General features: G+C 37.8%; 2 protein-coding genes across 3 annotated transcripts in view; one reads left to right on the top strand and one right to left on the bottom strand.

The window, feature by feature from the left end:
• LOC131959262 (ankyrin-3-like) overlaps positions 1–18,633 on the top strand; it is a 138,827-nt gene extending 120,194 nt beyond the window's left edge. The window contains exons 41-49 of one of the 2 annotated variants that reach the window (XM_059324399.1): positions 57–131; positions 2,346–2,477; positions 3,212–3,355; positions 8,340–9,054; positions 10,445–10,637; positions 13,855–13,938; positions 14,448–14,690; positions 16,151–16,216; positions 17,177–18,633. In XM_059324399.1, the coding sequence (XP_059180382.1) occupies positions 57–131; positions 2,346–2,477; positions 3,212–3,355; positions 8,340–9,054; positions 10,445–10,637; positions 13,855–13,938; positions 14,448–14,690; positions 16,151–16,192 (1,628 nt within the window). In that variant the 3' untranslated portion in view covers positions 16,193–16,216; positions 17,177–18,633. Of the gene's footprint in view, positions 1–56; positions 132–2,345; positions 2,478–3,211; positions 3,356–8,339; positions 9,055–10,444; positions 10,638–13,854; positions 13,939–14,447; positions 16,117–16,150; positions 16,217–17,176 lie in introns of those variants that run through there. The other variant, XM_059324400.1, reaches the window with a different exon arrangement.
• A 2,811-nt stretch (positions 18,634–21,444) lies between these two features.
• On the bottom strand, positions 21,445–25,681 carry LOC131959661 (endothelial zinc finger protein induced by tumor necrosis factor alpha-like). Its single transcript, XM_059324871.1, has 3 exons — positions 25,535–25,681; positions 24,152–24,337; positions 21,445–23,014 (listed from the first exon to the last, which is right to left on the bottom strand). Exons 1-3 carry the CDS (start codon positions 25,617–25,619, stop codon positions 21,486–21,488), a joined length of 1,800 nt encoding a protein of 599 aa, XP_059180854.1. The 5' UTR covers positions 25,620–25,681; the 3' UTR covers positions 21,445–21,485.
• Positions 25,682–27,381: the final 1,700 nt, after the last annotated feature.

The following is a 27,381-nucleotide window of genomic DNA, read 5'->3' as shown; positions in this document are numbered from 1 at the left end:
GTCATAATATCATATTAATAATTTGTGTCCTGCCCGTCCCTGCTTCCTCGTCACAGGCCCTCAGAGTCCCTGTGAGAGAACAGACCTCCGCATGGCAATAGTAGCTGACCACCTCGGACTCAGCTGGACTGGTGAGTCTGCACAAACTGCACTCCTTCACACCGCAAGAAAAACATTGAAAAACAAGTATGAAACGATGTAAGAATACAGTCTTTACACATGAAGACACAGATGAAATGTTCATTTCCAAAAAAAAACCACATGCACTTGATAATATTCAATTTATTCACTGATAAACTAATATGATCCCCGTCTTGCACCAAAGCAGATTCACTATGTGAATTTTTAAGAACACCCACGTATGAATGTGTGAGCTGGACTGAACCCAGCTCTCAAACCGTTAGTTTTACAGTGTTTGTTGCCATCTGGTGGACGAATAATATCCAGATTTCTTCACTGAGCAGCACTGCAGTGGCATTTATAGTCATAAACATCATCGTCACTACACATATGATAGGACATGGAAGTCGGAAAATTCTCAAAACTCAGATTTTTTTAGTTAAATTTATACAAATCTAAACATACACACATTGTGAGGATACAGACAAGGAGTTTGATGATTAGAAAATATGTACTGCATTGCACGTAGTTTTAATTTAGAAGCATAAAGGTTGCAACAGTGTATTTATGTTATAAATCCTTGTGTTTGAGAGCAACAAAAAGATGGTTTTATGTATATATTGTGTTAGAGCAGTGATAAGGGTGTGGCCTCTGCGGTTTAGTCCGAGCCTGACCACCTGCACTGCAGCACTGCCCCACGCCTGCCTGCATGCGTGTGTGTGTGGGCGTCACCCAGTGTGTGTGTGTGCGCAGTTGTCGTGTGTCTGCAGACCGATATCTGAAGTGCATATGTGTGTGAATAGTTGTGTGCCTGGCTGTCCGGTGCATTGACTGAGTGAGGGGAATCTAATCCATATTTAATGTGTGTTCCTGTTGCAGAGCTGCAGTGTACGATCTGCTGAACATTGTGTTCTCGTGGTTTAAAATTTATAGCCTGTATGCTGTCTGTACAGCAGCATTTCCCTGACTGTTTGTCGTGGTGTTTGGCATTTATAATAAGTGATTGAGTACAATATTGACTAAGTACTTGTCCGTCCACTCTTGTTTCATAAGCAATTAAGTTTAGCTGGTAACATGAGTTGGAAGGTGAATTATAACTGCTGCAGTGCCTCCCTCTCTGTATATCTTTTCAAGCTTCTTATTGTTGCTGTTTTTCTCCATTTCCACACACATTAATCTGTGTAAACCCCTGCGGCAGCTGTCTGTTTACACCACATTATGATCTGTCTGTCAGCAGCTCTTCATCAGATAAAAGACTGTTTTCCAAAGTTTCTGCATTTGTGGAGGCATTTTTGTACTGTCACTCCCCTTTGCAGTGTTTTTGATCTGCAGAATATGCGACTTAACGCTCTGAACCCCAAGCCAAATCAGGCTGTTTTTTGCTCCTGTCACATTGTACTCACTGTGGCCTCATTTTTCACTGCAATATAGAAATGAGGGGAAACTCAGAAATGTGTTTTGTGAAGTGTAACACACATCCCATAAACATTAAAAAAAATATGGAATAGAATTGAATCTATATATACAACTGTTTTGCAAGTATCCATGAGTGTTACCAATATTGGAAAAAAGAGCTCCGCATGCTATACATAATAAGCAACTTAAATGTTTACAGCACATCTTGTCCTCTCCTCTCTGCTCTGTGTAAACAGCCTGAAGTTCAGTTCAAGTTTCACTGAATTTTTCTCACATGACTGTCTTAGCTGAGTCATTCATTGCTTCACAGTTGCGCCAAGAAGTGCAAAACTTTAATATTTCTACAGCAACTGGTTAATTTAAATGGTGTATTTTTGTGAAATTTTATAGGGGACATATAGAACAAAGTGATTTTGATTAAATCACTATTTTAGAATAAGATTTGTTTACTTTTCCTGACAGAAGTGTCAAACATGATTTGTTGGAACAAGGAAAACTCAAATTACTGTCGGATACTCACATTTCCTTAATCGTTTTTTATTTTCTTATTTTCTGGATTGTATGATAAAGGATTAAATTTAGGCAATTACACAAAAAATGCCTTGTAAATGTAACCAGCTCACTGGCATGTTGTGGGGTTCAAAGGGTTATTGGATCATAAATCACAGTGTCTCAGTGTTTCGGACATTTTTAGGACAGGTTGCCATAATAGAAATCTAGGCCAACCAGCTGATCAACGACTGGCTGCATCTTCACGGTTTCACTCTCTCATGATTTGTGTTTTTTTGTGATGTTTGTTGCTGTTGCAGAGCTGGCCAGGGAGCTGGATTTCTCTGTGGATGAAATCAACTTTATCAGAGTGGAGAACCCCAATTCCCTGACAGCACAGAGCTTCATGCTCCTAAAGAAATGGGTGCACAGGGACGGTAAAAACGCCACAAGTAAGCCCAGCGTGTTTGTTTGTGTGCCTGTATGTGTGATGATGAGAAAATAAGAAATGGATATGGCCCTTTAAGGTCTTTTTCTCCCAGCTGACACTCTTATATATCGAATACATATTTCAACTGCTAGTTTATGAAAAACAATAAATCAATATAACTGACAGTTTGAAGGTTTGTGGAATTAGAACATGACTGTAAATGTTCTCTCTCTCGCTCTCTCGCTCTCTCTCTCTCTCTCTCTCTCTCTCTCTCCCTCTCTCTCTATCTCTCTATCTCTCCCTCTCTCTCCCTCTCCCTCTCTCTCTCTCTCCCTCTCTCTCTCTCTCTCTCTCCCTCTCCCTCTCTCTATCTCTCTATCTCTCCCTCTCTCTCCCTTTCTCTATCTCTCCCTCTCTCTCTCTCTCCCTCTCCCTCTCTCTATCTCTCCCTCTCCCTCTCTCTCTCTGTCTCACTCTCTCTCTCCCTCTCCCTCTCTCTATCTCTCTCTTTCTCTCTCTCTCTCTCACTCTTTATCTCTCCCTCTCCCTCTCTTTATCTCTCCCTCTCTCTCTCTCTCTCTCTCTCTCTCTCTCTCTCTCTCTCTCTCTCTCTTTCCCTCTCTCTCTCTCTCAATTCAATTCAAAAAGGCTTTATTGGCATGCATATTTCAAGTACAATACACTATACATATATACATATATCAAAGTGGATACATTTCATAAAATATATATATTTTTTCTCTCTCTCCTCTCTAGCGGACGCTTTAACTGCGGTGCTGACTAAGATCAATCGGTTGGATATTGTGACTTTGCTGGAAGGGCCCATATTTGACTACGGTAACATTTCAGGCACACGCTGCTTTGCCGATGATAACGCAGTATTCCCGGATCAGTCCGATGGTAAAGTGTAGCCCACCCTAGCTGAACTCTAACTATCTCTCAGTCTATCCCTTCACCCTTCTTCACCTCCTCTCTCAGCCAGATAGTCCGACTTGACTGTGTAAACAAATACCAGAACCAATCGGGCTTGACCAAACAATGGAAGCTAATTAGAATTTAATTAAAATGTTTCAGCAGGTTCATTGAGTTCACAGCAGTTAATGGACCATCAGGTAGTAATAGCATTAGAGTCGTCCTTATTGAGTGGTCACCCCAGTCAGCTTGATAGTTTCCCAACACTGGGCAGTGCTTTTAATTTGTAGCAACATTAATGGCAAGTGATAGATTTTTTTATTAATATATTTTTCTATAAAAATCTGTACCATTTTGGGTGCATGACTTCTTAGTATGTGTGACTGTTTTTGTAAACTGTTCAGAAGCATGATCCTGAAGCAAATGTAAGCCTCTAATGAACCGCTGTCTCGGTCCCGTCTGATAAATGTTTATCCTCCTTTTTATGACTCAATGAGAGAAACTCATTTGTCAGACGGGCTCGGGCGCTCGTTCATGATTTGGTTTAACAATAGTTATGTTTATGTGTATGTTAAAAGTGTAGAATTTTTAACCTTATACACAACACACAATACCTTTTTTGTCAGTTTCTTTCAGATGCTATTAGAAGAAATACATAAAAACATAATTATAACAACCAATTTATAATAATGGCATGCTTGCTTTAGGCAGCATGGCAATTCTTTCTCTCTTTCTAACTTTCTCTCTCTCCTCTGAAATGAAAAGTAAATGTGGCAGATACCAGTATTATCTCATTCTGACAGACCCAATGAGAGACATTTCAGAACTTTGGAAACAATGAACCCTGAATACAAACTATAATCATAACAGGGACCACCATGCTGCATGAGTACTTGTAGTTTTGTACTCTTGCTGTTAATACATCTCAGGGTTTTAACTTATATTACAGTAGTTTTGTTTTAATTTACTGCTACTTTTTACTTAAGTTAAGGATTTCTATACTTTTTTCCACTACTGCATCAACTAGTTTTGCATTCTTTTGCCATTGCTTTTATAGAACCACTGACATTAGGTCTTTAACCAGCATATTTGTGTTGGGGTTTTTTTCCCAATGAAACAAGGATATAACGCCCCCTTCAGTCACTAGATGAACCTGCAGAGTAACAAACTTCTGAAATGGACCTCACTGACAATCTGTCTAATCAGGTTTCTGAAAGTCATCTTAGCACAAAGATCGGCGCTTTGTGGATCTTTTTGCAAAGATGGTTTAAAGTGAAACCAACATTTAACAGTTTTTTAACAAAATCAACAAAATGCATGGCTATGGCTTTGTGTGAGAGGCTGCCTGCTTCTGATGTTGTTGGCTTACAACAATACACTCTTAACACTCTCCAAATGGGTGGAGCCTTTTCAACACACCACAAGTGTTTTCTGCAGAGCGCACACGCTGACGGATGGATGCGCTCTGTCCCAGATGACACTCACAGATGGGTTGAAAATGAAACACCTTTTTCCAAAGTGTACAGTGTATTATTAATACTTCTGTGTCACTGCTGTTAGCTGTTCTGTACCTGTCGTCTCCCGGGTTCCTCCGAGCCTCCCGGCCTCTACGCTCCACTGTAGCTTCTCCTGCTTTGAGACCAGCAGACAGCCCGCTGCCTCCTCTTCCTCCTCCTCCTCCTCTCTCCTCTTCTTCTGCTTCTGAGCGACTAACTCCTGCAGCAAATTCCCCTAACCACTAACCACAATGCCTACCTTGTGCTAACTTCAGCAGCTTGTGGATCCAAGTCTAGCTTCTGCTTTTCCCCTCACTGCTGAGCTCAGGCTGCAAAGAGTGAGACTGAAAGAAAAACACTAATCCTAAGCCTCTCCTGCCTACCCAACACTCACTGGATGACATCTCAAGCTAACTAGGATGTAGCACTATGTAGTACCTTTAAACATGACTGTAACAGAGATGAGGTCATGTCACTATTATATCTGGGAATGTGGGGTGTTTGATGGCCTGAGGAGTTTTTTTTATTCTACAATGCCACATTTTTAAACACATTTTATCTGTTTAAAAGGGCTCATATTATATTGTACCCAATATACTCAAAAATCTGGCATTAAAAAACATCAATTAATCAAGAGCTGATTAGTTGAATTTTCTACAAAAAATATGATATATTATTATTTTAATATATTTTAAAAACATTATTATTATTATTATTATTATAGACTGCTGCAGATTAATATAGTAAAATGATCAGGATATTTTAAAAAATGTCTTCAGTAAAGGCTTCATAAATCAACAAATATTTTAATATCATTATATTTTAAAGCTGTAATAGTTTGTTGATATTCTTCCAATCTAACAAATGTTTAACTCTAAGAATTGGCTAATATTTTACCATGTATAATATCTTTCTAATACATTTAATTTGTTCTTTCACATAACTGAGGCTATAGAAATGTAAAAAAAAAAAAAAAAGTAGTCTATGCCAGATTATTTCAAAGGGACGCACACGGGGATCCCCGGTATATTCTCTTAACTTGTCCCGAAGAGTCCTTAAAAAAAAGTAAATTGAGAATCACTCTAGTATGAAATTAGGACACAGCAGCTGTTTGGAGAAGAGCCAGAAATGTCTAAAGAGAGTGTTGGTTTGCTCCGGGGAGGTTTGGTCCAATAACCTCAGTATTTATAAAGAATCCCAGCTATGACCCGGTCTCCCAGAATTCCCAGTTCCCATCCTGCTTCTCGTTAGCTCAGACTTGAGTCCTCCTGGATCCCAGGACCTGTTCTCATGCAGGACAAAGCCAGAGTGTGCCCTTTATTTTCTACTCTACTGTTCGCTACAAGTTGCTTCTGCTCTCCACTAAGAAGCCTATTCCTGCTTATCACCCGCGAGATAAGCAATCCAATGACTCTGGTGTGCAATATCTTTGCTTCTGCAGCTTCTGAAACATCTTCATGAATCACAAGTTTCATTTCACTGTCTGTTTTACAAGCTGTTTGTCTTTTCATCTTGTCTAATTGTTGTTTTTGTTTTGTCTCTTGTGATTTGTATAAACTGTTAATAGCTCCAAAGCTTCTAAGGTCTGCTACTTTCCCCCCGTGTCCTCAAACGCCTCTCGCTCCTCTCCCTTCTCCTCCTCCTCCTCCTCCTCCCTCCTCCACCTGCTCTCCCCCCTTTCCACCCAGCCACATCTCCTCTCTCCCCTCCCCTCCCGCGCTCCCTTCTCCATCCTCTGTCTTTCACTTCCCGTCTCCCCCTTCAACACCTCCCGTTTACGTCCTGCCTGTCGCTCCTGTTCTCCCTCACTTCTTCACCCTGTCTTACTCCCCTCCTCTCCCCTCCTCCCCCCAAAGCCCTTTTAGGTGCAACCCATTCTTCTCTCCTCCCCCGTTTATTCCCCGTCACCTTTCTCCCCTCTGTCTGTCTTCGTCTTTCCCCATTTCTCCTCTTGCTCTTCAACCTCCTCCGCGTGTTAAGTCATCTCCCCCTCTTCCCTCTCCTCCTGCTCCTTCGTCTCCCACCTTTCCATCACCTCCTCCCCTGCCACAATCATCTATTTATATCCCTCTTTCTCCTCCTTTCCCTTCCCCTCCCTCCTCTCCTGTCTCTTTAATTTGTGCCTCATCTTCTCCGACACTTCCTCCCACTTCTCTTCCCTTTTCATCCTCTCCTCTTACTTCTCCCCCAAATTATCACCCTCCTTCGCTTCCTTTCTCCCCTCCTCCCTCTCCTCTCCCTCCTGGTGTCCCTTCTCACTTCAGACGGGATCGTTCTGTTCCTGAACTTTACATTTAGCTGCCTGTCTTTTTGTTGCTCTGCTCCTTTCTGCCTTTTGTTGAAATCAACACAACTAACCTACCTGAAGCTCATGATCTCACATTAACATGATTATTGAGACACTGAGCTGAAGTCAGGCTGTTTTAAAGGTGCTGCCATAGACATTACATTACATGTCAGTTGTCTGAGGCTGGGTTGAAGTTACAAAAAGCTCGGCTGGCTTGTAACGATGCTAGTTACTGAGGAACTTTGTGACTGAATGTTCATGTAAAATGTATAGAACTACATGTGAATATCTTACATTCTATATTATGTCTTTCGGTACTTTGGTTTCTCTGTTTCCATCTTGTGCTCTGATCATGTGTCTACACTGTGGTGCTTGTCCAGAAGTCACACAGGAGTTCCCACGTGTTCACTGAAGGAGGAGAACCTTTAAAGCAGCATTGATTGATTTTTCTCGGCCACTTGTGGGCAACAGAACAAGTTGTAAACACAACAAAGCTGACATGTTACCAAACAGTTGCTTATTTACCATTAACATTCACTTGGAATCACGTTTTCTAGCCACTTGCCTTGTGTAAGTCCAATATTTGCTGTCTTTTAGCTCAGATAGATAGATAGATAGATAGATAAATAGATAGATAGATAGATAGATAGATAGATAGACAGACATTTAAAAATATATCTATTATATTATATTTTTTATATTGATATATCGCTCAGCCCTCGTCTGCAGGAATTTGTTCTAATTCGGCACATTTTATTTGTTCTTTCATGTAACCAAGTAGTGGCTAAGTTGGCCAAAAACAGAGGTCAAAGAGATTTTTACCTGTTTTTTTCAAATGATTTATAAAGTTTCTCGATATCGGCTGGATGCTTAAATATACAACTAGTAAGTTTAAGTTCAACAGCTTTATAACATGATCATGTGTCAGTGCTGTGTTTACAGTTTGTTCTGCTGCCCCCTGGTGGCCAAAAACAATCAGTGAATGCAGCTTTAAGGTGTGTCAGGGTTCCACCTGTGTGACTTTTGAACCAACACTACCCTTAGATGTTACAAGTGTTTCTCATTTCATCACCTCCACCACTCTACCCCCCCCTCCCCCTCCCCTCCCTCCTTTCCTCCCCTATCTTTGTCTTTCCCTCCCTCTTCAATCCCCTCACCCTCTAATCCTTTACTCCTGCCATCCACCCAGGATACCACAATATAGATCTGGAGCTGCAAACCCCCTCAGACCTGAACTACCAGCCCCCCACCCCTCTTCGCTCAGACGACTTCTTTAGCGAGGGTGATGCTAGCACAGAGTCCCCTAGCAAGACCCAGCTCACTAGACCTAGCGACCTCTCTCTCACTCAGACCACCAGTACCTCCAGCAGCGACCCACTCACAGTCGCCCCGGGCCCCACATCCAATGCCACGCAGCCCCCCATAGTCGGGGCTGAAGACACCACCTTGACCGCCGGAGAAAGGGAGAAGGAAGAAAAGACAGGGCCGGTTTATTACGAAAGGCCGGAGAATGATAGAAGGGCAGTAGAGCAATCAGTAAAGGGATCAGACCAGCATGCTGAGGACTTAGAGGAGGAACTAAAGGCAGGGCAAGGCGTGGTTCTGGAGTGTCAGGGAGAGGAGGCCGCCCCAGAGCCTGCTCAGGGAAATGGGAGGCATGAAGAAGTAGAAGAAGAAGAGGAGGAGATGACCTCGGAGAGGCTGCAGAGTCTGCTGGACGACATAAAGCAGGAGGGAGGCTTGGAGGACGAGGAGATGACAGAGGAGAGGATTAATGAGATCCTCGAACAACTTCAGCAAGGAGACAAAGACGTGTGTTCAGTTCCAGGCTGGAAAGGCGAGACGTCCGGCGCAACCGTAGAGTCTGCAGCCCCTGGCTCCAGCCCCGGCACCGAGGAGGGCAGGTAGGACCGGTTTTATTCCATTTACTAAAGGGTGTCACAACTCTCTAAATCCATGATTTGATTCGATTGATATCAAGAGATGAGATAACTTGCCTTCACATTTTTTCATTCTTATTTTAAGAGATGCTACATGGTATTAAGTGTGATTTAACTGACTTTTTTTTGCACAACATGACACACATATGGTCATTTTTTTGAATGTCACAGATCCTGCTGTGGATTTTGATAATTAAAATTGAAAGCTCTTTTTCGATAATTCATTTTCAATTTAGAAATGTAAATTATTTACATTAGTGTTGTTATGATATATAAATAATGACCTCAATGTGTGCCTTAATATCTTGTTACAGATACTGAAATGATGCTATGGCAAAAACCTAAAACATTAAATACATTAAAACTAACGGAATAATAGATGACAGAGCTGTGAATAAAAATGGAAAAATGGAAAAATGTATTAATTTTTTAAATCCATGGTAGTCCTATGTCTCCTCTACACTATACACAATTATTTAATATTTAACTTATTTGCAACCTGATATCTGTTGTTAAACAGCATTAAAACATTTTTTTTGTAAAACAGCGCCCCCACTGGTGCATTAGTAAGAGTTCAGGGGGAGAGTGGTACTGCAGCCAGGGAGACTGAGAGGCTTCCAAAACAAAAACCCTCAGTATTTATGTTAAATTCTGTGAGAAGTTTATGAATAAAAAGCGGCTAAAATTAAGTAGACACCACACTAACTGTAGAAAGTGCTGTGTTATAGGTTATACAGGTTGAAATAATACTTTAATATGTAGTGTCTGCTGAATTATGTGCTTTGCCGAATTACAGGAGATGCTTAAACAGCTTCAGAAAAGATGGAGATTTTATCAGTAAATTTGGTTGGCTTTTCAACAGCTCACAATAGGACTGTGCAGCCAATGAGCGATTCATGACCTGCTTTAATCTTTTTTTCAACCTAATTTGTTGACTCCATCCTTTGGCTCTTACAGGTGCATCTCGATAAATTAGAATATCGTAGAAAAGTAAATTTCCAGTAGTACAAGTCAAATAGTCCCAACCAAGTATTGAGTCATATAGATGGACATACTTTTCAGAGGCCAACATTTCCATATTAAACATACTTTTTAAAATTGGTCTTTTGTAATATTGAAATATTTTTGAGACACTGAATTTAGGTCATAATTAAATGTGAGCCATAACCATTATAATTAGAAGACATTAAATAAATTAAGACATGAAATGTTTCATCATGTATGTAATGAATCTATATAATGTGTTATTTCAGCTTTTTTAATTGAATTACTGACATAAATAATCTTTCTATGATATGATAAGGTTCTCCATCAGTCCAGCTGTTTTGTGACACACTTTGTTTCTGTCACTCAGCCCCGACAGTCTGGCTGATTCCTTGGAGCAGCCGCCGACTCGGACCGACAAACAGAACGGAGGTCACATTGACACCGCCAGGGAAGGAAAGGAAAAGGAGGCCAAGAAGAAGGGATCTCAGGAGGACAGCAGCACAGCGGGACCAAGCAAAGGACGGGAGGAGGGAGGTGAAAGGTCCCAGCACAAAGTCCAGGTGAGAGTCAGCTGGTGATTTTAATTCACTTTTTTGTGTTTTCCTGAAATGTTGCAAAGACACATTGTTGTGTCTTCAAATGTTTGATTTAATTCAACTCATTCATTTAATGTGCTTAAAATGGATAAAACCATCAGCCCAGTAGTGTAAACCTGCATACTTCATTTTAGCAGGAAAACTGGTCTGATGTTTTAAATAAATTTCAACGACATCATACATTCAGATGCATATAGACCAAGGTTATAATAGTTTTGGATTTTTCATTAGTTTTAGTTTTAATTTCGTTGTGAATTTTTGTTTTCAAATTCAGTTAGTTTTAGTTTGTTTTTAAAGTGAGTTTTCTAGTTTTAGTTTAGTTTTTAGTTTATGAAAATGCTTAGTTTTAGTTTAGTTTTTATTAGTTTTAGTGATAGTTTTAGTTTTTTTGTAATGGGCTATATGTTGGGTGCGAGATTCAAAGAGATCATAATAAATTTTGCCTTTATTTCCTTTGGTTTATCCATCTCAGCCCCAATAAGGTTATTAACTCTTACAGTTCTGGGTGTTTTGAATTTTGGTTCTAGTGTAGACATCCCAGTCTCAGTAAACATATTTACTATGTGTTCCTGCATGTTCAAATAGAAACACTGAATTATGAATGAAAAAAGTTGACAAAAACGAAAACTAAGGACATTTTCACTATAATTTTAGTTAGTTTTAGTTAGTTTTGTAACCACACAATACAGTTTCAGTTAGTTATCGTTTTTTTTAAAACTCTAGTTTTTATTTTTATTTCTGTTAACGAAAATGTTTTTTTCAATTCTAGTTTTCGTTTTGTCTATTTCGTTAGTTTTCGTTAACTATAATAACCTTGATATAGACACACTATGGTGGTCATTAGTGTAACAGTGGTGCTGGGCTGCTTCGTCAGGGGGCTGTTAGAGCTGACGAGTCGGGCTCCGATGAGGAGACCACTGTCACCACCAGGGTGTACCGCAGACGGGTCATACTCAAGGTGTGTACGGCCTGGTGTGTGCTCAGCTAAAGGCCAAGTGGACTGGCTAAACTTTGTGACTGTGTGAAGAAGAGCGAGTCACCAGAGAGAGACTGAAAGTTTTTTAACAGAATGTGCTGCTGTGTGTTTTATAGAGTGTTTGTGTACTTGGGAGTGTGTTAGTAGACAGCTGTAGTGTTTGTAAGAAATGCAATGAGATAGAAGAGAATGTGTCAGAGAGTTTGTTTCCATGCAACTGTTTTCAAGAAAGTGGTCAATTTACAGGGAAGATTTTTTTAAGAATTACAATTTTAAAAAGTCTAAATATCACAAAAACATTTTTACGCTTGGCTAGTTTGGAAGAATCTGCATGTATCTAAAAATGCACAAAGTAAAATAGAAACTAAGACTTAGTGAATAAATTATTATGTATATGAATATTTTGTTCTACGTAAAAGAAGCAGGGAAGAGACGGTAAAGTTAGTCTGAAAAATATTCTGGAAAATATTAGGAAAATGTCCCAAAATATTTTCGGGAAAAAAGTAAAATGTGCCAAAAATTCTTAGTAAAAGGTAAAAAGTTTGTTAAATGCTAAAAAAAAATACTAGTAATATATATATATATATATATATATATATGTATATATATATATGCACACACACAGAAAAGATTTGACATTTTTTTTAAAAAATTCTGAAAATAAAAGTATATTAGTGAGAATTTTCGAAAAATAGCAGTAAAATATACATAAAATATTGGCTAAATATCCAAAACATTTCCCCAAAAATATACAGAATTTCATAAAAATAATTTAAAAAAAGCTTAAAATGTCATAACAACAATATTCACATAACAGCAGTGGATGGAAACTTGACCAGAGTTTTGTAGAGCTGTGTGTGTGTGTGTGTGTGTGTGTGTGTGTGTGTGTAGCATGAAGTGCTGCTCACTGCTTGTTGGTGTGAGCTGCTCTACCACCAGCTGAGCTGTTTGGTGTTTCAGTGTTGCTTCCTGGTTGGTGGACTCTTTGTTCTGCTGTGTGTTCGGCTCAAATAAAGACTGTAACACTGTTTGGATTTCTGAGGCTGGATTTCCACAAGAGCAGAAAATCTGATGAGTTTATTTAACCCTGTCAGGAGGAGTGTCAGTGTGCCTGTGTGTCTAATCAAAATGTTTAAGTCAAAGAAGCTGCAACTAACAATTATTTTCATTATAAATGAAGCTGACGTTTATATGCTTGATGAAGCGCTTTGTTAGAGACAAATGAAACCAGCAATTTCTTCATACAAAAACTCAAACTGATTAACCAATTATCAACATTTCTGCTCATTACATTTTTATTGATTGATTAATCTTGCAGCTCATAAATCCCAATGATCTGTCTCTGTGTAAATGGAGCCTCAGTAGAGCTGACATACGTTAAAGGAAATTCTTTCTTTTGCATGATACGACAGGTTTTTCAGCACAGAGCAGAGTTTGCAGCTGAAAGTTTTAAACACTACCGCTTGATGCTGTTGGACTGCACATTTTGTGATTGACATGATTTTAGAGGATAAACTTCAGCTTTTGTGTCATCGTTTTCAGTGTCGGCTGCTGAAGTATGAAGTTTGTGTTACAGAGCTGTATCAACGCGCCAATGGGTTTTCCACAGTTTGCCAAAAAAGCAACATACCAGCTTTAAAATAAAAATGTTTAACGCCTTTAGAGGAACCTGAGAAGTCATGTTTCATGGTGTCTGTGCTGCGTCACAGGATTGTAGTTTTAGGATTTCTGGTTACCTATCTGAGAATTTGTTTGAATTAAACTTCTGCAGGGTTTTTAAAATCTTTATTCTTGTTTTTTAATGTGGGAAACCCATCAGCTGTGGCAGGCAGGCAGCTGTTATCTGTCATGGAAAAAATTATTAGACCATTGTTTTCATAATTTCTTGTTTATTTTAATGCCTGGTACAACTAAAGGTACATTTGTTTGGACAAATATAATGATAACAACAAAATAGCTCATAAGAGTTTAATTTAAGAGCTGATATCTAGACATTTTCCATGGTTTTCTTGATAATGATTTTGGTTGTTATAAAAAATGAACATTGAAATGAACAAGAAATTGAAGAAAGCAAGGGTGGTCTAATAATTTTTTTCTTTTTTTTTCTGTTTGTATATCAGATGAATAACAGGCTGATAGAAAACATTTACGTCCATCCTTTCCATCCCTCATCTCTCACTCCTCCATCCTCCTTTAACATTTCAGGGAGAGGAGGCCAAAAACATTCCTGGGGAGTCTGTGACGGAGGAGCAGTTCACAGACGAAGACGGGAATCTGGTCACCAGAAAAGTAACAATCCTCCTCACCCTCCATCACCTGTCACATCCTTTTTATAACACATATACATACATACACACCTATGTTTGCGATAACAATAATCTTTATTTACAGAGCAATTCTCAAAATCCATGTTACAAAGTGCTTAACAGGCAGCGAAATAAAACAGACAAAATCACAAAAACATGATTTAAAGGAAATAAGAGACAGATAAAATTAAGTTAAAACCATAGATTTAATAAAAATAGTGAATCTTTATTGGATTTTTGGATTATTTCTAAACCTTCAGAACTTAAATTACTATCAAACCAGATGCCAAGATCCCCTGCAGCTGGCTTGTCCAACAGGCTGAAGGTTGACTTTGTTTTGCTATGTGCTGGGAAAAACAAGAGCTTGTTTAAATAATTGAAGAGAAACCAGCAAACAGACACGCAGGTGCACACCTCCTCACCCTTCTGTCCATCACTCCTCCTCACAAAGTGCCGCCCTCCTCCTCCCTGACCTGCTTCTGCCCCCTACAGGTGATCAGAAAGGTGGTGCGCCGTGTGTACAACACGGAGGAGAGGAGGGAGAGTGAAAGCGATACTCTAACAGAAGAAGGAGCTGGTGGTGCTGCTGGTGGTGGTGCTGATGGTGATGGTGGTGTAGCAGCAGCAGGTGGAGCAGAAGCTGCTTCTTCTCCAGCAGGAGCCACAGCAGGGGGGAAGGGCAAGAAAAGGGGGAAGCGCTCTCGACAGGGCAACAAGGCTGCAGGGAAAACTGAGGTTGGCGTTAAAAACCAACCAGCAAACTCAAACAGCTGCATGAGGCTGCTAACGCTCAGAATAATGTGAAGCTGTCAGACACAATCAAGAGCTCAAGTAGCGTTGGAGAAAGCCGAAAATGTAGCTGAAAGTTTGTGCACCAAATTAGTTGATTGTCACCAATAGAGCAGTTTTAAAAATTCAGTATTTCACTGCTGCAGCTACAGGCTTTTATAGATAAACTCTATAAAGCAAAGTTATTCCACAATAAGTAAACACTCACTGGATAAGGAGACGATGGAGCCTGAACTTCAGACTGCACTTTGAAAGCTTGCGTTCTTCTATAAACTTTTTAGGTTTTACGAATGTTAATGTCGTCATATCACCCTCAAAAAAATCCTCAATTTGATCAGATTAAATTAGTCTTTTTTTTTAAATTAAGTCGTGAATGCATGTAACTTAACAGTTTACTGTTAGACTGCCCTGATAATACAGGTGCATTTGTGTACAGCAGGCGGGAAGCAGTCTGCAGTAAAAATAATGTTTTTAAAAGTGTAAACATCAACATATATCAATCGAGGAAGAATATTTTGATATATTATATATTATAATATATTGATTGATGTTGAAGATAAAAAACATTGTGCAAAATGTTGATTTTCAGACTTAAAGTGTAAAACTAGTGTTTTTAGTGTTGGTTAACGTTTTCCACTTGTTTTTTTTCATCCGTTAAGGTTTGACAGGAGCTCTTTTAATTGTGGCATTTTATTGTTATTATTATCATTCATTGAGTTTTAGCATTTAATTAGGACAGAAAGGTCAGATTCTGCTCGGACAATTTAAATTATTTAACCAATCACAGATTAGAGCTTCACCAATACTGTCAAATACTGTCATTAACTAATTCCCAATGTGTATATAGACTTTTGTCAGGGACTGATGCTGTTTTTGGGTGTTTAATCCAGTTGAAATTGGTGTAACATGTCATCAATATTAAACTAGACCAGAGCAAATTGAGGCAAAAAAACCCCACATATCTGTAGGATCTGGGCTCTTATTGTGAAGTCTGATCTGAGCATTAATCTGAGCTGTTTGCAGTGTGAGTGCTGTGTGATAGAGCAGCAGCTCATTATGATGGCCTGTGCAGATGTTTTGCAGTGGTTTGTTGTGCTGTGTGTGTCAGTAGTCCCTCATTAGTCCCGGCTCGTTGATTGGGCTTGAGAACCACTAATATAGAAACAATAATTACTTTCCTCTCTTCTAACATGTATTGAAGCATGTGTGACTTCAGTGTAGTGATTTTAACCCTTTTCTCTCCTTAAACTGGTCTCTCTTGCAGCATGCTGCCTGTGATGATCTCAACAGTAGCTGAGCTCCTCTCTGCTTCATTAACACAGTTTATGTTCAGCCTGAGCACCAAGCTAACTTTTATTTTCTCTGTTTTTCTCTCTTCTGACGATCCTCGTTCTTGCTCCGCCCAGCCTGGAGACAGCAAGAAACAAGGGAAGAAGAGTCAGTCGTAACAGTAGAGCTCTCAGCTAAACCAGGTAAGAGCCTCATCACTTCAATTTCACTGTTTTAGAAGTTAATAAATATCAAATCTGTAAAGCCAAAGTATTGGAATACTTCACAATTTAGCACTAAACGAACTTCTGCAACAACACAGCGTCTTCTGAGTGTTTCAGTAAAAATATACAGTATTAAACTACTTGCAGCACCTCAGATTTTAACTTTCGACCGACATACTATAGTATTTTTTTTCTTCCATTTTTGGACTTCTCAAATGATGGTGTTTTTCTCACATTTTGAAGAGATAATGTTATAATATGTATAAGCAGACTATAACCGAACAGTTTCGAGCATTTTTAGGCAAATTTGACAATTTTTTGACAAAAATCGACATGCTTTAGTTTGACTTTTTTATTTTTCTTCTATATTTGGACATCTCAAAATAGGGTGTTTTTCTGACTTTTTTAACAGGTTATACAATAATATGTATCAGCAGACTGTAATAGAACAATTTTGAGCACTTTTAGGCATTTTAAAATTTGACAATTTTTATGACTTGTATGACTTTTTTTTGAGGGGGTCTATTTTGGACATCCCACAATATGGTGTTTTTCTGACATTTCTGGCAGTATTATGCTCTAATATGTATCAACAGACTATAATTGACCCATTTGAAGCATTTTTGGCATTTTTAGATTTGACGATAGCCAAAAAACAACATGCTGTAGTATGACTTTTTTAAATTTTTCTTCCATTTTTGGACATCTCAAAATAAGGTGTTTTTCTGACATTTTTGAAGAGATTATACTATAATATGTATCAGCAGACTGAAATAGAACAATTTTGAGCATTTTTAAGCATTTTAAAATTTGACAATTTTCGATGAAAATGGACATGCTATCACTGTGCTTCACAATTTAGTTCTAACTTCTGCAACAACACAGCCTCTCTTGCAGCACCTCAGATTTTAACTTTAGTTGTCATCTTTCCCCCTGCAGGTCCACTGACGTCCACCTGCAGCACCACACTCACACCCTGGGAGGAAAAACAGGACTGGAAGCCTCGTCGATCGGCCGAAAAAGTGTCTGAAGCTTTCACTTTACAACGCATGGTTTCTCAGCAAGACGACGCAAAACAACTTTACTTTTCTTTGATTTCGCATGAGCATGTCACCAAAACTCACTCACTGTTGGAACAACAACACCGAATAACGGGACACGCATTGACGTGAGCTGGAGCTTTCTTAAAGAGGCGTCCGTGACCAAAGACGGCACAACAAACTGACAGATACCAGGAAAGACGTGAGACTCACTCTCTCCCAGACACTCGCCTTATATGGTCTATTTTTTCCTCCTGGACCCGCAGTATCGGGGTGAAACCATGTGGTTCTTTTTTAAAAAATGAAATATAATAGTACATGGGTGATTCTTTTTGTTGTATATAAATGACACTGTATAAAAATCTACAAAAAACAACAAACCAACCAGGAATCAGTAGCTTCACAGATTGTTTATGCACTGATTTGAGTTGAAGCTTTGCATTTGTATTGAGAGGTCGACACTGTCTGAGCAGCCTTGAGTGTGCGACCCGACATGCTCTTCCCAAATGAATATAAAAAGGAACGAAAAAACTAAATATGTAAATGAGAAATGAATGAAAAATAACTGCTTGATTTTAAAACATTTCTTTAACAGCTACTTCCGCTCCGTCTGTGGAACATTATTTGTCTCCAGAGGAATAATATGTTGCTGCATGTGACGTCACTTTATTTCTTTCCTTTTTATTTTCATCCTAAATTCAAAAAGCACTGTAATACAATTAAAGAGATTCTGTCTTTGTGAGCACTCATAATAACCCAGGCATCTGTCATCTATAACTGTTTTTATTTTATTTTATTTTTTAATGAAAACGACACACACTCCGGATAGCGAAGCTACAGGACGGTACTGACAATTTCCCCGAATGTAACCTGCAGACCGGCACATTGTGTTATCTCCTAACAGCCCTGTGTGTGTGTGTGTGTGTGTGCGCGTGTGTGTGTGTGTGTGTGTGTGTGCAACATCAAATACGAGATGTCTATCTGTAAGCCCATCATGCGAACTAGAAGTGCAAGTTAAAGCTTTTAGGCCTGCTGTGGTTTTTAAAAAGGGGACTTTTATTTTGAAGGTTTGATGACTTTTATTTTGTCTTAACAGGTTGCATTTACATGAGAACAGAAACCTTTATTAATCACAGTATTGATCACACATTGTTAAAAAAAAACCTGATCTTCTGTTCCGGTGTAATTTTATTTGATTTCTTTCTTTCTTGTCTGTCTTTTTTTCATACAAAAACCACCCTAAGCATCCATTGTTGATGATAAATCTGGTACCGACATGTATGACGAACCAACATAGCCTACACTGGATGATCCAATAATTATTTAAGCAGAAAAATAAATTGTGTTTAAACTGATTGTCTGTGAGTCTGTTTTCTTTGGTTTCAATCAAAACACACATACACAGAAAACATACCAATAATATGGCATTTTTACATAAATGTAGAAACTAGACTGTGACAGAGATCAACAAACTATTGTAAAGCTTTTTTTTGTTGTTGGCATTTTTAGACAAAACGACATTATTTTCAATTTTTCAACATACTATGGAATTTGTTCTTTCAGTTTTTGGCATGGCTTTTGTTTTGCATTTACAATACATAATATGCTCTAATATGTGTGAACAGACCATTTTTGACAGAAATTGACTTACTACATGACCTATTTATTCCTTTCTTGGACATCTCAAAATATGGTGTTTTTATGACATTTTTGGTCAAACTTGAGTACCACATGTATCAACAGAGTATAATAAGACCACTAAAAGCCTTTTTAGGCATTTTAAAATTTGACAATTTTTGACAAAAAATGATATGCCTTTGTATGACTTTTTGAGTGGATCGTTTTTGTTTTTTCTGTAATTTCTGGCCATATTATGCTCTAACATGTATCAACAGACCATAATTGACCCATTTTAGCCATTTTAAAATTTGAACATTTTTGACAAAAAACGACATACCTTTTTTTTCAGCGGGTCATTTTTCAACATCTCATAATATGTTATTTTTTGTTATTTCTGCAAAAGCCACCCTACTACACATATCAACCGACTATAATAAGATGATTTTGAGAGTCTCGGATTGTTTGAAAATTCTATGACTTTTTCCCAAAAAAAACCCCTGACATGTTATAGTATGACTTTTTTTTGGAGGGGGGTCACTTTTGGACATTCCATAATATGGAGTTTTTCTTTCATTTATGGACACACTATGCTCTAATATGTATCAACAGACTATAATAAAGTAATTTTTAGCATATTTAGGCATTATAAAATTTGACCATTTTTGACCAAAAACGACATGCTATAGTATGACTTTTTTTTTGAGTGGCTCATTTTTGGACATCCCAAAATATGGTGTTCTTTTGTTACTTTTGGACAAACTAAACTACCACATGTATCAACAGACCATAATTGACCCATTTGAAGCATTTTTAGTCATTTAAAAATTTGACCATTTTTGACCAAAACGTCATGCTATAGTATGACTTTTTTTTTGAGTTGCTCATTTTTGCACATCCCATAATATGGTGTTTTTTTGGCTAATTTTGGACAAACTATACTACTACATGTATAAACAGACTATAACTGACAAATTTTAACCATTTTCAGCCATTTTAAAATTTGACCATTTTTGACCAAAAACGACATGCTATAGTATGACTTTTTTGTTTTTGTCCAATTTTTCGATATCCTATAATATGGTGTTTTTCTGTGATTTATGGACACACTATGCTCTAATATGTATTAACAGACCATAATTGACCCATTTTGAAACATTTTTAGCCATTTTAAAATTTGACCATTTTTGACAGACATTTTTTTCAATTTTTGAAAATAATATATGTTGATTTTTATTTAAATATAATTCATGAATAATCTATACCATGGCAGTTATCAACGTCATATTCAGCTATGGTGGTTTAAAGTTTTTTTATTTTTCTTATTCAAGAAACAGTCAATGACAAAAGGATGATTTTCTGCATGTATTAATGATTTTTAACAGTACACTGTGGCACCATTTCATGAGTGTCCTAAAATAAATGACAACTGCTGAAATTAGTATAACCAAAATTTTTAACCGTGAAATCTTTGTGAAATACTCTGAAAAGTATTTTATGTTTCATTATTTCTAGAAGTTAAGGGAAAATCAATTCAAAACACTGAAGTATAATAAAGGATTTATTTTACACATTAAAAAAGACCTGAAGTGTAACATTTCCCCTTTACGTAAAACTTGTAAATAAATAGAGAACATCTTGCTTGATATTGTATGAAGTATTCAAATTCAAATTAGAAAGGATATTTCTAATCTTTAAAACAAACCATAGTTACATAATGAAGCTTTTTCCAAACTTTCAAGATTTTTGAATGAACTCTAAAAAGATGAATGAATAACAGCAATAAACATACTGTAAAATTTGTCATAAAATAGTGAAGAAAGGTCCAAATGTTGCAAAGTCCAAGTTAATGTCTTTACAATGTCAGTTTTATCTGAGCAACAGTCCCAAATGATCAAAAACAACAACTTCAAAAAGACAAAAACATTTTATTTTTGGCTTTAAAAATGACAAACAAATGCCAAATTATTATCTGTCATCGATTAATTGACCCATTTGAAGCATTTTTAGCCATTTAAAAATTTGAACCTTTTTGACAAAATTTTATATAGTCTGACTTTATGACACCAAAATATGGTGTTTTTCTGTAATTTCTGGCCAAATTATGCTCTAATATGTACCAACAGACCATAATTGACCCATTTGAAGCAAAAGCCTGATGTGTACCATTTCCCCTTTATGAAAAACTTACAATAAATAAAGAAAACATCTTGATTTATATGGTATAAATTATTCAAATGCAAGCATATTTTTAATCTTTAAAACAAAATCATAGTTACATAATGAAGCTTTTCCCAAACTTTCAAGACTTTGAATGAATTAAAAACAATAAAGTAAAAACCAACAGAATAACAGCAATAAACATATCTTTAAAAAAATGTCATAAAATAGTTGAAAAAGGTCAAAATGTTCCAAAGTCCAAGTTAATGTCCATTTTATCTGGTCAACAGTCCCAAATGAACAAAAACAGCAACTGAAAAAAAGACAATTTTTCCTTATTTTTGGCTTTAAAAATGACAAACAAATGCCAAATGACTTATAATAAAATTATAAGTCATTGACTAATTGATGTTCATTCTTAAAAGTTGACATTAAAGACTTGTCAGCTGTGTGGATTCGTCCTCATGAGTCTGAACATGTCTTTTCAGATCCTCCTTCCTCACGAATCCTTTTCCGCAGATGCTGCAGCCGTGCGTGCGCTCGCCCTCGTGCACGCCCATGTGTTTGGTTAACGAGCCGCTTGCCGTGAAGCTCTTCCCGCAGACGTTGCACAGGTATGGTTTCTCCCCCGTGTGCGACCTCATGTGGATCTTCAGCGCGCCGCTCTTGTAGAACTTCTTGTCGCAGACGCTGCAGCGGTGCGTCGACTCCCCGGTGTGGATCATCATGTGCGTTTTTAGCGTCCCCCTCTGTCTGAAGCCTTTCCCGCACACACTGCAGAGGAACGGTTTCTCCCCGGTGTGGATCCTCATGTGAGCCATCATGTATTCCTTAAAGCTGAAGCTCTGGCCGCACACGCTGCAGACGTACGGTTTCTCCCCGGTGTGGCCTCTCATGTGCCCCATCAGGTTCCCGTTCTGAGCGAACGCCTTCCCGCAGACGGTGCAGATGTATGGCTTCTCCCCCGTGTGCGTCCTCATGTGCATCTCCAGCTGTTTGTGGCCGTCAAAGTGTTTGTTGCAGACTTCGCAGTCATTTGTTCTGATGTAGGTCTGCAGGTGAAGTCTCAAGCTGTCCCCCGACTTGAACCGCTTCCCACACACGCCGCAAACATCCGTCTCCACCTCGTCTTCTTGCACGTGCTTTAAAAACGAGGCTCTATAGCAGAAAGACTTGCCGCAGACTTTACAGCGGTATTTCAGAGCCGATGACTCCTTGTAATCTTTATTTTTAGCTCCTTTATGTTTGTTTGATCCTTTTGTTTTTGATTTTTCTTCGTCTTTGGTCTCGTCTTTCTCGCTGTCTCCGTCGTCACTGTCGCTCCCCTCGCTGTCCTTCCACTCCTCGTCGCTGTCGCCCACTTTGCTCTCAGCGTCGGAGCACTCGTCCTCTGTTTGATCCCTGCAGATGTTTTCTTCATTGTGGGTTTCCAGATGCACCTTCAAGCTCTCGTCAGAGTCCAGATGTTTCCCACAGGCTCCGCACAGATCTGAGCTCTGTTCGTGAGCGAGCACGTGTTTCAGAAAGGAACGCTTGTAGCGGAAAAACTTCCCGCACACTCTGCAGCAACTCTGAGCTGCAGAAACTTTACATTCTTGTTTTTTGATTTTCTTCCCAGCGACACTTTTATGAAAAGACCTTCCACACATCTGGCAACAACCCTCAGCCTCTCTCAGTCTCTGACATGCTTTCCTTTTGTTTGATTTAAGATGTTTCTCGCTGTCTTCACTCGCAGCTTCTGAGTTGTTTGATGAGAGAATCTCATGGTCGCTCGGTGGCAGCGTGACAGTCGAGGTGCCCTTTTCTTCTCTGTGATGTGAGGGATGACTGTGGGTGAAGTCACAGTCCACAGTCTCTGTAGATGCATCTTTAAACGGTGGCAGATTTGATGTTCTCTGGACCCGACTGGAGCTCGTGCTCTGCTCACATTTCTGCTGCTCAGAGGAAATGGACAGTCTGTCTGCAGGAAAGATCGAAGGGAAAATTCAGCGTGAAAATACTGTAAATTGCAATTATTAGCAACATCAGGAAGAGCAGGGTATTGGGACGATACTTTTTTGTTGCAGATTTGTTTGGCTGTAGCACACTCAGTTTCAGGAATAGAGACACTGCTGTATTCATATGAAACTTGCTTTACTCTGAAGCATTTTGGAATAATTTTAAAGGTGAAAAACACTTTATAAACAAAAACAGTCGTTGCTGCAAAGCTGCACACAAATGTCTACAAGACATTTCAGCCGAGGACGAAAAACTTATTGAGTGCATAAATAAAATCATTATTACCACACTGCTTGTTTAATTTGAAAAAGTCGCTGATTTAGATTAGACCATAATTGACCCATTTTAAGCATTTTAGCCATTTTAAAATTTGACCATATTTGACAAAAACGACATGTTATAGTATGACTTTTTTTTTGAGGGGGTCATTTTTGGACATCCGATAATATGGTGTTCTTTCGCTATTTTTGGACAAATCATACTATCACCTGTATCAACTGACTACAATTGGCTTATTTTTTAACTTTTTTAACAATTTTAAAATTTGGCCATTTTTGACAAAAAATCGACAAGCTATAGTATGACTTTTTTATGAGTGCAGTTAGATTAAAAGTTTCAAATCTACGATACAATTGATTGATGTAGTTCCTTGAAAAACAAAACACTAGCCTATTTTTCTGACTTTTTTTCTGTTATAAATCTGCACATTTTTTCTCATACATTTGCCACTTTTAATCTCAGAAATCTGCTACTTTTTTCTCATAGAGTTTTAAGACTAGAGACAATGCTGCTTTCATATAAAACTAGCTTTACTCTGCAGCATTTCGTCGTTGCTGCAAAGCTGTGCACAATTGTTTACAAGAAATTCCAGCTGAAGATGAAAGACTCAAAAATAAATAAATAAAATCATTATTACCACATTGCTTGTTTAATTTGCCTACAAATGCATAATGGTGAGTGTCGAATCATTCATATAAAAAAAAAAAAACAGCAAAATAAATGCAGATCAGAGACCTCAGTTTGATTCATCAGCAGGAAACTAAATAACTAACTGCAAAACAATTCTTGCAATATAAACACAATTCATTGTATAATGTACCTGACGTTTGTGTCACAGTTTTTAGCGTGATGTCCAGCGGTCGGCGCTGATGTTCGTTCTCCTCGTGGGAAGTGGAGACATCTACTTCGTATTCTTTCATCATCGTCTGCAGGATCCTGAAGATCTCATCAGCAACAACTGACAGACGCTGGTGCACAGCTGCCCTCTGCTGTTCAGCCGGCACGCCTGGAAAAACAAAAAATCAGGCACAATTAAGACAAATTAAAAGAATTATGCAGCTGATATCAGAGCTTCTGATACATAACAACTGTATTCACCCTCAGAGGAGAAGGTTGTTTTGTACTTCTGTGTTTTCATGCCTATGTGCAGACAGGAATATTTATGTTCAATCTGTGAATTTGCAGCCAAAACATCAGTATAAACACAACTTTTGATATCATCTTCTCTTGCACCAAACAGCACAAATACAACACCTTTGTTATACTTCTTCCTCTTCTTCTGCAGTTTATATATATAAATATATACATACCATTTATTATAACACAAAGTCATTAAGGTACTCCTCCTATGAGGCTGGACATGCAGTCAGTCAAAATATTTCTTTATTATTATACCTCTATTTCTTTACTTCACATTTTGAAATAAAAGTACAGAAGCCCTGAAATGCAAACAAGATTTTTTTTACATTACATTACATTACAGAATAATTGTTCTACTTTTCTTATCTTTTTCTCTCACTGATGTACAGGTGAATACGACAGCATATTAGGGTCAATTATGAAAAAAAATAAAATACAGACCCGGAGGATGGGGGCAATATTTTGCAAATTTATGTGATTTATGTTTTTCCATAAATCTGCAACTTCTCTTAGATTTGCCACTTTTAATCTCATAAATCTGCTACTTTTTCCTCATGATTTGCCCCTTTTTCCTCTAAATATTACCCCCCTTCCGTATTTTTTTTTTTCGTCGTTGGTGAAAAACAAAATCCATGGGCCTTTTTAACTTTTTTTTTTTAATTGTTCTTCCTCCCTTCTGAGTACCTTTGCACGGTCATATCACTGCACAGTCCACTTAAAAAAAAGAAGTCTACTTTCATTTCAGCTCAAAAATGTTGGTAACTGGTGATTTTTTCCCTCTAAAATCAGGAAAATCGATCAGTCTATTTTATTATATAAAAGTAGTTGGTGTGAAAGCATTTCTTATTAAAAAAAACCGTTTGTTATTTTGTTTACAAACCTAAAGTTTCTTTCTTTCCCAAAACCTATAAACCAAATAAATCAGTTTTATTAATAGATAGATTAATGACTAGTAGCTAGCTAGTAAATCTGGTAAACTCACTTTATGGAAGAGGCCTGAGATGTTATGTGTTATTAGACTGTGTTGTGTGTTTATTGGTTGTTTTTGTTGTTGTTTACATACCTGATGTGAACGTGCTGAAGATCTGCTCCGCCGCCGCCGCCAGTCTGTCGGCCAGCAGCTGCTTCACCGCCCGCAGCTCAAACATCACGACATGAGGACGGTTTGTTTCTCCAGCAGCAGAAAACAGAAAGTTTACAAGACACAACAACAAACATCCACACTAGGAGCCATACTGCTTCCGTTCTGCTGCGTCTTCTTCGTCTGCTGTAAAAAAAAAAAAAAAAAAAAACTCAGAGTTTGTGGTGAAACACCGCCCCCCGCCGGTCAGAAATGGTATTACAACGTTCACTGTCATAGTGGTGACAGAAAGTATTTATAGATAATTCGTCACCCTGTAAAAATAATCGACTAACTCATTTTTTCAAGTTTTGCAGGAAACACAAAAAACTTCACCAAAAGTGTAACATATGACATTTATTGATCATTTCACTCAAAAAGGATGTAACAAAGGACGGCTATTGGCATAGTAATAACACTGTGTGTAAATGATGTAAAAGAGAGAAATGTCTTCAATTTACACAAATTAAAAAGTACTCCTAGTGAAAGGTTGTTACTGAGTGTGTTTACTCAAGTACAGTATTTTCATGCTGATACTCCTGCCTGCTTCTCCAAAGTAGGGATGTGTCAACTGTTAAAAATACTGTAGAAATACACAGATTATGGATACATTCCTCATACAACCAAACTTTAAAAACTCTCAACTTTCCCTTTGACCTCTTACAAGAAACAGCCAGAGAAGTTTGAGTCGATCCTTATTTTATACCTGAGTTATGTGGTTTGTAGTTTGTAGTTTGTTTGTTTTTTCAGGGCATTGACACTGTGTCGGGGATCGATGCCACGTGAGGTGGAAGTCTCCTCTGTGTCAGATATTCTGGTCCGAACACACAAACAGTTCTGCAGGATCAGCAATTTAATTGAATTGTGAACATTTACTTTTTCCTGGAAAGCCTCAAATATTGACTCCAATTAAATAGATACATTTCACGTGAAGCTTAATGGAGCACATACAGCACACAAAATGTAAAAATTGTATATAGCATAGCTACATAGCTGACATGAAACAACACACACACAATGAAATAAAATAAAATAAAATAAAAAACATAAAAATTAGACAAACTAAACTAAATTATTATTATATGTTATGATAAAAACAATTAATAAAAGTCAATACAATGCAATAAAATAAGACCTAATAATGATGTAATAATGTAAAAAAAAAAAAAAAGAAGGAAAGATTAAAAATTAAAAACTAAGGATAGAACATTGTTTCAAAATAAAAGCTTGATTAAATAGAAAGGGTCTACCATTTATTTTTAAAGTAGACACCCATAATATCATTATTATTATTATTATTATTTTTTTTTTTTTACATTTAATGAAATATTTGTTTACTTATTTTCTTTTATTTTGCAGATTCTGTCTTGTATAGTTCTTGTCCATCAATTTCTCAAAGTTGGCATAAAAACTGGTTGTTCAAAGCTAAATGTAACTAGTTTTTAATTGTGCAGCTTTGCCTCTTGACACAGTTTCAGTGCAGGACAAACATTTCCATATCTCGTGTTGTCGGGATGTTATGTGTGCTTTCTGAAAAACACAAACAGACAAATATTGAATGTTCAGATCTTCAGTCGGCCTCAGAGCAGCGTGACGTCAGTATTTATGTCACTGAAGGCCTTCAGTGCTCAGTTAATAATTCATGTTATTTACTCTGACTGATCCAAAACCATTATCTTCAAGAGGTTTAACAGTTAAAATCCAACCTGGGATTTCAGGATGGAGGTCATCATCATCGTTAGGTCTGTGTTGGTACTTAACGACACATTTGGGAATAAAAGTTGAACAAA

The sequence above is a fragment of the Centropristis striata genome, chromosome 21 (genome assembly GCF_030273125.1).
Source record: "Centropristis striata isolate RG_2023a ecotype Rhode Island chromosome 21, C.striata_1.0, whole genome shotgun sequence".
NCBI lineage: Eukaryota > Metazoa > Chordata > Actinopteri > Perciformes > Serranidae > Centropristis > Centropristis striata.
The sequence above is the reverse complement of the archived record's forward strand: the minus strand, read 5'-3'. Positions and strand labels throughout refer to the sequence as shown.

Excerpts from the sequence above, each read along its gene's own strand:
- LOC131959661 (XM_059324871.1), bottom strand. The coding sequence starts at position 25,619 with ATGTTTGAGCTGCGGGCGGTGAAGCAGCTGCTGGCCGACAGACTGGCG. Across the intron at positions 24,338-25,534 it reads CTTCAGCACGTTCACATCAG|GCGTGCCGGCTGAACAGCAG; the intron begins GTATGTAAACAA and ends TTGTTTTTCCAG. Across the intron at positions 23,015-24,151 it reads AACTGTGACACAAACGTCAG|ACAGACTGTCCATTTCCTCT; the intron begins GTACATTATACA and ends TCTTTCCTGCAG.